This window comes from Polyodon spathula, chromosome 24 (genome assembly GCF_017654505.1).
Source record: "Polyodon spathula isolate WHYD16114869_AA chromosome 24, ASM1765450v1, whole genome shotgun sequence".
In the NCBI taxonomy this organism is placed as follows: domain Eukaryota; kingdom Metazoa; phylum Chordata; class Actinopteri; order Acipenseriformes; family Polyodontidae; genus Polyodon; species Polyodon spathula.
In genome coordinates, this window is record NC_054557.1 from 21,913,754 (window position 1) to 21,924,799 (window position 11,046).

Consider the following 11,046-nt stretch of genomic DNA (forward strand, 5'->3'; position numbering starts at 1 on the left):
ATAGGGCTTCTGATTGTAGTTTTTAACTGATAAAAAACCCCACCCCCTGGTTCTTGGTGGAGTTTGCTGTATTTTGTGGTCACTTCTTCCCTGGTTCATTTTCAGGTGTTTAAATCATTTTAACCCTAAATTCAGAACTGTGCATTTTTTTAATGCGTTGGTCCATGCAAATCTCATGGGGTGACTACAGAACTAATATAAACAGAAGCTGCAATTACAGCATTTGGCCATGTGTACGGGTGGCACTGTTTGATAAACAATATAAAACAAACAGCAGTTACAACATGTAAATAATATTAGACAATATAAAGGAAATCTGTAATATTTCAGTTTTTCTTAAACATGCTTCTAAAGTAACGTGATGTAAAATGTTAAGTGAAAAAACTGAAGGTGGCATCCTCCTCCCCTCCCCTGCCCTTGTCAATCAGCAAACTGGCAGCCAACGTTACCATATGCACATCCCCATCGTTTGGAAGATCTTACACTGCAGATGCGGTCATTATGATAAGCCTGAAGTTGGTTTGTTATTGGGAAGTTTTTCACAGCGATTGCAAATAGCAATATTTGTAGTGTACAAAAAAATGCTTTTGTCCACATTTTAGAGGGACGTAGTCACATGACTGAAAGAGAAGGCAGTGATTGGTTACACAGCAGGTATGTGTTGCTTCTGGGAGTTTTCAGAAAAGAAATAAAATATTCAGAATGTTTTTACTCTTATGAGGTGTGTGTGTGTGTGTGTGTGTGTGTGTGTATATATATATATATATATATATATATATATATATATATATAGATATATATATATTTATCATAAGAAATCTTGAAACATTCAACAGTTCTGCCATTCTTACCTTTAATGAACTCAAACTCCCAGCAGCTTCAGCCTTTTGCTCGTTTTCCCAATTCCTAATACCTGCTTTTCCTATGTGTGACATGAAATGTTGACTGTGTTCCTTGATGTGACTAATTAAAGCTGAATGCCGTAAACTGGAAATGTAGGACCGAAATATAGGAAAAAACTATCGATTTTCTACACGAAACACCACTAAAAAATCAAATACACCTTTAATATAGTGCCGGCTTCCTTTATGAAAATAGAGACCTACAACATGAGGGCAATGCAGATCTGGCACCTGTTATGAAAGTTCTAAGTAGCTCTATAGCTGCCCCCCAGCCATTTTATATTTTACACTACAGTATAATTCCTTCTTGGTGTTTGATCACTTGATATTTCCTTAGTTTACACAAGCCCACCCTGACACAAGCTGGTTACTACAAGCAAGTCTCTCTGTCCAACAGATTAGAATACAATAGAACAGAATAGAATAGAATTGTGAATCCTGTTTTGAATATGGGGCCACTGCAGCAGTAATTAAACAAGGTCCCCACTAGCACATGAAAGTGGAAGACACCATTGTTTTTGTTCATTTTCTGCTGGCACCTAATACAGTAATAGAATGGTAAACATAGCTTCTTATTTGGCACTTCAGTTTGAGGATCACTTCAGAAAAGCTGCCTCTGAGCTTGTCTGAAGAATTCTAAGTGCTGGGACTGAACTTCCCCATTCCTCTTCCTCCTTCCTTTCAAATCATGTGGCAATGCAACCTTTCAACTCTGTCAGCCCCACCTACTCTACATACATACATACATACATTTTATATATATATATATATATATATATATATATATATATATATATATATATATATATATATATATATATACTGATGCACAATTAAAACGCAACAGTCTAAGTTTTATATCAACAGCTCATTGGGCACTATGACACAAATAAAATGAATCTTAGTTGCACTAAGCAAGGGCAGAGTTCTTTGGATGGGTTGACTTGACAGTTCTTTCCCTGGGTCGGGAAGTCGGTCAGTCTGGAAAAAGGCAAGACTCCGTTGCAAGAACGTATCGACCTGGAAGGGAAACAGTGTAGTTGCCGCAGATTGTAAAGGCAGCTGCATTCGTTTACCAAGGGGTCATGCGTGACAGGTGTGTTTATTATTTGGGCTGCAACCCCTGTGTTTTGTTCTCCGTGCTTTACAGATTGGTGTGTACGGTCGGAGTCTATTGTTTGGTTGTCAGACTGGGATTTACAAATAAAACGTTCTTTTTCCAAACCGGATTACAATGGTCTGTCTGTGATTATTCCTGCACTGCATCACCTCTGCACCAGTTCACAATCAGCAGCTACTTTGTCACAGTCACATACATAATGTTATTTACATTTTAAATAGTGAGCAGATAGGTGTGTTGATTGTTTGAGTAGTATTGTACCTTGGGATAAGAAAATACTGAGCTCAAGTCATGTGATTTCATAAAGACACCAGGTGCTCAGTGTTTGGTATTTAAGTTGAGTTAAAATTCTCAAAATGAGTTGATTAAGAATTTGTATAAACAGCCATTCGAAAATACATGATTTTAATTAACGCAAGAACAGCGAATGACACTACCATGCCCTGCTTGAGTAATGAAGAGCACCTGGTTGCTATCGGCATGATTAAAGGCGGCCTGTCTGTGAGAGAAGTTACACAGACAGTGAAAATGCGATGATGTGGGAAGGAATCTCCTTTAATTTTTTTTGTTTTTTTTTTTTTGTTTTTTTTTTTTTTTTTTTTTTGTGTTTTTTTTTTTTTTTTTTTTTTTTTTTTTTTTTTTTTTTTTTTTTTGTTGTTTTTTTTTTTTTTTTTTTTTTTTTTGTTTTTTTTTTTTTTTTTTTTTTTTTTTTTTTTTTTTTTTTGTTTTTTTTTTTTTTTTTTTTTTTTTTTTTTTTTTTTTTTTTTTTTTTTTTTTTTTTTTTGTTTTGTTTTTTTTTTTTTTTTTTTTTTTTTTTTTTTTGCAAGAAGCACTTTGGTGCAGATTGAGGGCAACCTTACTGCTCAGAGATACATTGAAGAAGTCCTTGAGGCAACAGTTTTTTCATTCCTGCAAGTCAATCTGAAAGTGCCAATTTTGCAGCAGGACAAAGCAAGACCACATAGTGCTAGGATTTCAATTGCACAACTTCAAGAAAACAATGTCAAGGTCTTGCTGTGGCCAGCTTTTTCTTCTGACCTGACACCAATAGAACAATTCCATCCAGAGGCTGATCAGGTCTATGCGTCAACGCTGCCACGATTGTGTTAATGCTCAGGGAGGTCATACCCGAGACTAACTTTCTAATGTTTTCATTTTGACAGCGTGACATGTTTCATACTGAAAATTTATCATGATTCTTTGATCTGTATTTTTGTTCACATTTTCTGTGGTTTTGTTTGATATCCATGTTTAAAATATTTGATTAAATCCATTAGTGTTGCGTTTCTTTTGTGCACCAGTACATATATATATAAATAAAATTTTGCAAAGCTTTCATGAAACTAAGAATAATTTTTGAAGTCTCTGATTGACGGGTTTTTTGCTAATAAAATAAATAAATAAATAAATAAATAAATAATCAAAATACTGTAGAATTAAACCTTAAAGGCATGTCATATGTTCTTGATATTTAATTTCTTCCCTGTTTAAGATCCTATTATATCGGTTCTGTATGATTTTCTACTGCTGTTTGTGCTTAGATCATTACCTGCCATGCTTACTGACTATTCCAGAAAAAAAAAAACATTGACTGAGGGGAGGTAGGGAAGCCACAGTGTAATGCTTATATACTTCCCCACAATCAGTCACTTTGCTGGAATAAATCAGAAAATGATCCAAGCAGAAAAAAACGACAGAGAATCATGAAACGGGAAAATCATAACCCTTTAGAAAAGTGAAGGTGAATTTTCCCATGATTACACTTTGCATTTATCATAGTTTACCCCGGATTGCCACGTTGTTTTAATTGGCTTTATCTTACCTTTTTCTGGGCTTACAATGCTTACATATACTTACCGTGCATTTACTATGCTTTTTTACACTTTTCTAAACTTTTCCTATGGAAAACATTTAAAAATCAAATATTAAGAGCATGACGATCGTATAAAGTATCCTTTTAAAAGTCAGTGGGGTTAAAGAGATACCAATACTACTACTACTACTAATAATAATATGTATACAATTCAAGCATATTATATATATATATATATATATATATATATATATATATATATATATATATATATATATATATATATATATATATACTGCTGTGCAAAAGTCAGAGATATGTTGCATTTTTCTACACTGATGCATTATGATATGCATTCTGATGCAGGAAGATAACATTCTTGAGGAATAGAAAGAAGACAAGCATTGAATTGACAACAGAACGTCGTTGTCCATCCATCAGCAGTCCAAAGCACCTCTGGCCATTGTTCCATAGTCCAATTCCTGTGTTCTTGTGCATATTTTAGCCTTTTAGTCTTCTTCCCCTTTCTTAACAGAGGTATTCTTACTGCAACACATCCTTTAAGTCCTGATTTCAAGAGTGACCTTCATACTGTTGATTTGATGGACAATGACACCTGTGCCTTCTGCCACTTCTGTTGTCAAGTCAACGCTTGTCTTCTTTCTGTTCCTTAAGGATATTATCTTCAAGTATTGCTCATCCTTGTTAGACAGCTTTTTGGGTCTTTTCAGTCCCGTGTTTGTCAACTGCAGATGATGTTTCTCTGTAGTTGTTGATTATGCTTTGGATACCACACCTTGAAAACCGAGTGATGCAAACTATTTCACTCAATGTTTTTTCTTCTGTATGCAAGTCAAGGTTGTTATAATAGTAGAAAACACTAGTGGTGGTTTTGAGTAAATTGTTGATGCTCATAATGCATCAGTCTACAAAAATGCAACATGTCTAAGACTATTGCACATTTGCATATATACTGTAATTATACTGCTGGCCACCTTATTAGAACCTACCCAAATGAAATCAGCAACACCCTGAACTAGAGGTGAAAATGAAGTTGATCATTTGATGTGAGCACTATATAATGCTAATGATATATTATGCTATATTATGATGTGGGAGCAGCCCAACTGCAGAAATTCTACCAGAAATATGGAAAGATCCAGCAGCATCGGAAACAGGCATGACAGCATGTGAACCTCAAGCACGTGTCACAGTAACCAGGACAGGCTTGTAGGTCGGCTGCTCCAAGACACTGGTTATCAGAGTGTATCAACAACGGAAGAAACAAGGGCTGAGTGATCGCAAACAGTTGGTGATGGAGTGAGGGAAGATAGAGAGGCTTGTCAAGTCTGAAGTATTGATGAAACAACACCTTCCAGCACCTTGAACCCACTGTTCGTTACAGACCCTAGTAAAGTGGCCAGGCAGTGTATATTTATATATTTGTGTGTAAACAGGTGAGGCACTAAGAAAAGGTCTCATACAGCCTGCACCTAATCTTCACCCTTCATCCTTCACCCCTGCAAATTCCAGTGAACAAGGACTGCAAGACTTCTTGTTTTCATTCCAACTTAGATCTCAATTAACATATTCGATCAATTACTTGTTAAATTGGATATTTTTTCAAGGTCTGTTACAGCTGATGACTTAAATGCATTTTGATTCAAGGTACACTACCTATAAAACACTGTGAGGACTGGACAATGTGTCCAATTAATCAATAATTTGACCAATTAAGTAATTGAGAGCTCGGGTGGAACGAAAGCCTCAAGACACTGCGGCCCTCCAGGAACTGAGTTTGACACCCCCTGCCCTACACCCTACATCTGAACCACACTCTCTTTATTCCTTACTCTCTAACCAGCACTCTTCACTGCTCATGCTGCACCCGAACGATCGGAATGTTTGGGAAATAACCCTACGAAGGAAAGACAAGACTGCTTGTGTGATGCAGGATTACACCAAGCAAAAGAAGAATCAGCTGGAGGATTCTGGATACTGTAGTCCAGTCAACAATAAAAGGAGGAAGCTGTGAGGTTGTAGGCAAGACAAAAGAAGGTGTGCTTGTTACATTTTCTGATTCTCTCATAGCGACTAGGAAACTGACTCCATCATGGCTCAAATCGTTGACTCAGATTCCTGTTCTAGCCTATGGAGACACAAGATCCAAGATGGTCAACAGAGAGTGGAGTTTCCTAACGATAAGAGGGAGCAGCAGAAACAGCAGGGAGAGTGAGGGTAGGCTTGCTGTTGGCTTGCTGTGGTTCTCTGGCTAGACTAGACAGGGGCATCATGGAGATTAGGAAACTGGCTTCCAAACAACTGTCAACATCCTATTCTAGCCTGTGGAGCAATGGAGCAAGAAGCTGCCTAACCAGGTTAGGACACGGAGCCAGGATCCTGTTCCAGCTTGTGGAGAAGCGTAAGCCGAGATGCCAGGGACAGGGGTGCAGTCAGCGGGAGGGGGGTGGAGAGGGGGCTGGGGTCGCTCTGCAGCTAAGGCTCCCACTCATCGTGCCGGGAGGCTATAATGATCACCACGATGAGGATGGTGCACAGCACCATGGAGGAGATGCCCACCGCCAGGCTGATGAATGAGAAGTTCCTCGCCTCCCGAGAAGCAATCTCCGCGGAGACCATGTCGCCACGGGCAACCGCGGACCGCACCTGCAGTTAGACACACAGATACAGACAAGGCTCTGTTAGCAATGGCAATCCAGGGTCCCCTTTTAAAGGACAATCCTCTTATGTTTAGCTAGCAGTGGCCAATGTATGTACCTTGTATTAGTGCTAGTAACATTATCATATATCCTCCTTTAAACAAGCGCCAAGGTTTAAAAATCCATTATGTTACCTCGTATGTCCCCAATTAAATGAGTGCTAACAAAAATGTATAATCAATTTCTTGTCTCTTATTATCATAAGCAACATTATGACTGCCCATCTTTCAAGAAGAGGTAAACAATATTTTAAAATCTATGATCAGACCTCTTATTAGCACTACATTTTTTTATTATAATTTAATTTTGGTGCTAGACTAGGTTAAAGAAACCATCCTTTCTGATCAACCTGTCCTTCTTTGGTCATGTTACCTGCAGAGTGAAACTGTCAACCAGCTGCATCCCTGAGGTGAATGACCTAAGAAGTTAAACAGTAACAGACGTCTTACAAAAAAATAAAGCATGAAAACTTAAAAGGTTCCTAATCCCGCTGCAATGGAAAGGTCACGGCAGGAGTTGGTGGGATCATTGCATTCACCCCTCCGAACCGTGGTCCTGCTCACCTGTACTGCTTTGATGATGGCGATGATACCAGTGGGCCAGAAGCAGCAGACTGTGGTGAGCACAGCGATGGGCAGGTAATCGTGAGGTGGGCGCCGAGATTCCATCAGAGCAATCCCCGGGGGGAACTGCATCGGCACCTGCCCCTGCACCATGCCAGGGGGCTGGGGGCCACTGCCAGGGAGGTAAGACTGCTCCTTTAGAAACAGGAACAACAATCCATCAGAAAAGCAATTAGTAGAATGGGTTGATCATGCTCAGGGTAATACAGATTGAGGCAGACACACTGACAGAGGAGATGTAGACACAGGCCCTACAAACACACACTGACACACACACACACATAAACACACACTGTCACCTAGACACACAAAGATACACACAAACACATACTGACACAGACACACAAAGATCCTCACACAGGCACACACACCGACACAGAGACACACAGAGATAAACACACACACACACAATTTTATAGCAATTATGAGTATTTATTTCCAATTAATGCAGAGTAGGGGCTAAAGTAAATACTCCTGCATTGAAAGTTTTATTTTGAAAATAGCCTTTTATGTCCTCATAAGGTAGGATTTGTCAGGTTGCTAAATGTACGATAAACATAGTATCTGCCCATCCCAATTGGCCACTTTTGTAGAGATCACATGTTTATCTTGCAGATCCATGGACTCCAATGGTTTTTACTCATGCAGTATTTTTGGTGCAGTCTATGCAGTCCAGCTAGTATGTACTTACAGCTCCTCCAATGGGGTAGACAGGCAGGTAGGCTGTGCAGGGCTGAAGCTGCAAGGGGTACCCAGGCTGAACGTAGCCTGCTGGGGGCCCATCCACCCCTGACCCCCCCTGGGTCTGCACAGTGTACCCCTGAGAGCTCTGGGGAGGGGGGAAGTCCCCCTGTGCATAGCCCTCTGGCGCAGGGTAGTGAGGCTGAAGCTGGACCCCGTTAGAGGAGGTGACGTCCTGGCATGGCATGTAGGGGGGAGGGGACGTTTGACAATACCCCTCTTCCAAACCTGGAGCAAAAGCAAAGAGAAAGACAGATTCACACTCACCACTCTCCTTCACGTCAAAGGGAAGGAGCTTAAAAAAAATCATTCTAGTTCTTCATCACCAGACATGCGGTCAAATTACAATTTCTTAATTAATTGCAATTACAATCTCATTGTAATTGTATTGCAGTTGAACCTTGGCGTGCCTGTTAAACTGTAATTGGAATTATACACTGTACCAAATATAATTGATCCGTTACAGGTCAATTTTACATGTATTTATCCTACTTATTGTTCAGAACATAATCATTTGACAGACATGTGTGATCTTCTGCGTATCAGGATTCAGTCACACTGTTAGCTTGATACTAGAAGCAGTTTCAAATCAAAACCAAATCAAATCAAAACCAATTGCATTTTAACAAAAAACAAAGCTATACCTTGATTAGAGACCAGCGGTCCAAATTAATTACACTGGAATTCAAATATATCTGAACTCCTAATTATGAGTTCTATATAAGGATACACCTTTCCAAGCGTCATTTTGTGCTAGCAGTCAAAAGGTCATTGGATCATGTGATTTCTTAAAAGAAAGCAGGCAACTGGGATTCTACAGGTTCAGAAAATTCAAGGTGGATTCGAATCTGCTGGTCTGCCTATCTGTGTATTTAACCAGCTGTATCTGTTTGTGTGTATCTGTCTTTCTGTTTAAAGATGTGCCTATCTGTCTGTCTGTCTGTCTGTCTATATGTCAGTCCAGCTGCATGCCTATGCTTAAGGCAACAGTGATGCTGCAGTATGCTTTAGAGCAGCATTGAGAGTTATTATATAACAGAACTGGAATGGGGATACTGCACACAGTGATATAAATGCATTATACATAAGCCCCTTGACCCTGTGGGAATGGTTCTCAGCTCTATTATTAGTAGTACTAGTAGTATACATAGTTGACAGAGTGATATGTTAGATATAATTTGCACTGGTATTTTAATTAAAACGTTGCAGATTGATGTTTAAAAAATATATACACAATTATAGATAGCTTGTGTATCTTGGAAACAAAAACATTTTAAAAATCGAATAATGACAACAATAGTAATGAAGAAAACTAAGTCTTTCAAGGTGGAAGCAGCAACATTGTAGCTAATTATTAAAACAGTGAGTTATCAGTTTATCAATTATTATCTACTAGGGATAAGCAGATATAAATCCACTCAAATATAATAAAGGAATGAAAAGATAGCATCAGCAATGTGTTATGATACATTACCATAATCGGCATATTTGGATGAAATAATATGATGCATGATTAATATTTACCCTTATGCATATACAGTAGCCTAGATAGATAGAAAGATGTGGTGATAACGATGGAGGGAATGAGAAAGACAGAGAGGGAAAGGAAGGTATTAACAAGCAGATATAAAATATGACATGCTATAACCCACTGAATTGCGTATTTTGAAATAATAACTGTAAATACGCGAGGCATTAATATGACAGACAATACACTGTAATTACAAGGGTAATTAAACGTTTAAATAAACAGATCATGTAAAAAAAAAAAAAAAAAAAACAGTATTTATCACTTTTTTTCATTTAATTATTTACAACAAACAAAACGTCGCTTCGGATAGAACATTGACACTCTAAATATTTAACACAACACTCTTGTGTGTACTGGTATATGGAAAACGCCAGACCGCCCACGAAACCAATAATATCTACTCGGCTACATAACTGTGAAACACAGACCTCGTAGCCTGTCATGTTACTATACAGACCCGTATACTGAGCTCTGGCGTATGTCGCTTATAATACAATCATCTCAATACCAGTTACTAAACACACACACACACACACACACACACACACACACACACACACACACACAATTACAGGCAACTGCTCAGATTGAAGCTAATTAATAATGCAAGCCCATTTCTATGCGACAGTAGCTGAATTAATACTACACGTTGGAAACAATAAAAACAAATGCATCTATATAAAGGCGTATCGCTTACCATGTTTTTCCCTGGACATTGTCTGAACCAGCCTTTTATTCTGTAATTAAACCGCAGATAATTAGCCCTAGTCGGCTATCCACAAACCCAAATCCGATCGAATTCAATTCAATCCCGTTTTCAGCCAATTAAAAAAAAAAGAAATCGCAGTGGTCGTTCGTTAGCCTCCACTGCAATAGAAAAAAAATGTGTCTTTTTTTTCTCTCCCACTCCCTCACCCTCTCTCTTGCTTAGGAAAACGCCAGACTGAATACATTACATTGTAAAGAGGTCTTAAAGAGATACATACTTAAAAATGTAATTGGTATACACGGGACCGCTTTTCGAATAAATGTAATATTCAATTGCACCGTATATAATAGAGAATATATCACATAGTGTAACCAAACCCTGTTATTGATGTGATATAATCCCGTTGTATTAGATGGTTTATATCATATTGACATTACGTAATGAACTTTGAAGTTGATTTATTCTTATTTAAAATAAATAAATAAATCCAAGTGCTCTTATCCCAGGTCAGGAAGACTCTTGCGGGTACTCCTCATACTCTCGTGGAAAGCACTTGGCACAGCAACCCGAATGACGTATGTTCTATGTATCGTTTCATTGCATATATTAAACAGCGATATAAAGCAATGGTTACGGTAGACCCGCTGGAGGGCCCTTCTACACCAAATCCGCCAGGTAACCTTTACAACCAATCAGATCGCTGCGTTGCACGAACACTACAGCTTTTGCAAAACAAAATAATCACTATGACCGCGGACAAGAGCAAAGTGAGGTCAAGTAATACTTTTCAGGAAGTATCAATTGCAAACATAACCAACACATTATATATATATATATAGAGAGAGAGAGAGAGAGAGAGAGAGAGAGAGAGAGATTTCAGTTGCATT

At 38.4% G+C, this 11,046-nt stretch overlaps 1 protein-coding gene across 1 annotated transcript; it reads right to left on the reverse strand.

Moving 5' to 3' along the window:
• Positions 1-4,747: 4,747 nt before the first annotated feature.
• Positions 4,748-10,398, reverse strand: LOC121298727 (proline-rich transmembrane protein 1-like). Its single transcript, XM_041225935.1, has 4 exons — positions 10,148-10,398; positions 7,870-8,147; positions 7,119-7,313; positions 4,748-6,502 (listed from the first exon to the last, which is right to left on the reverse strand). The coding sequence occupies exons 1-4, from the start codon at positions 10,164-10,166 to the stop codon at positions 6,332-6,334; spliced, it is 663 nt and encodes a 220-aa protein (XP_041081869.1). The 5' UTR covers positions 10,167-10,398; the 3' UTR covers positions 4,748-6,331.
• Between the last annotated feature and the right edge of the window lie 648 nt (positions 10,399-11,046).

Coding starts and splice junctions, on each gene's coding strand:
- LOC121298727 (XM_041225935.1), bottom strand. Junction 7,314..7,869: donor TCTACCCCATTGGAGGAGCT/GTAAGTACATAC, acceptor CTGTTTCTAAAG/GAGCAGTCTTACCTCCCTGG. Junction 6,503..7,118: donor CCATCATCAAAGCAGTACAG/GTGAGCAGGACC, acceptor GTCTAACTGCAG/GTGCGGTCCGCGGTTGCCCG.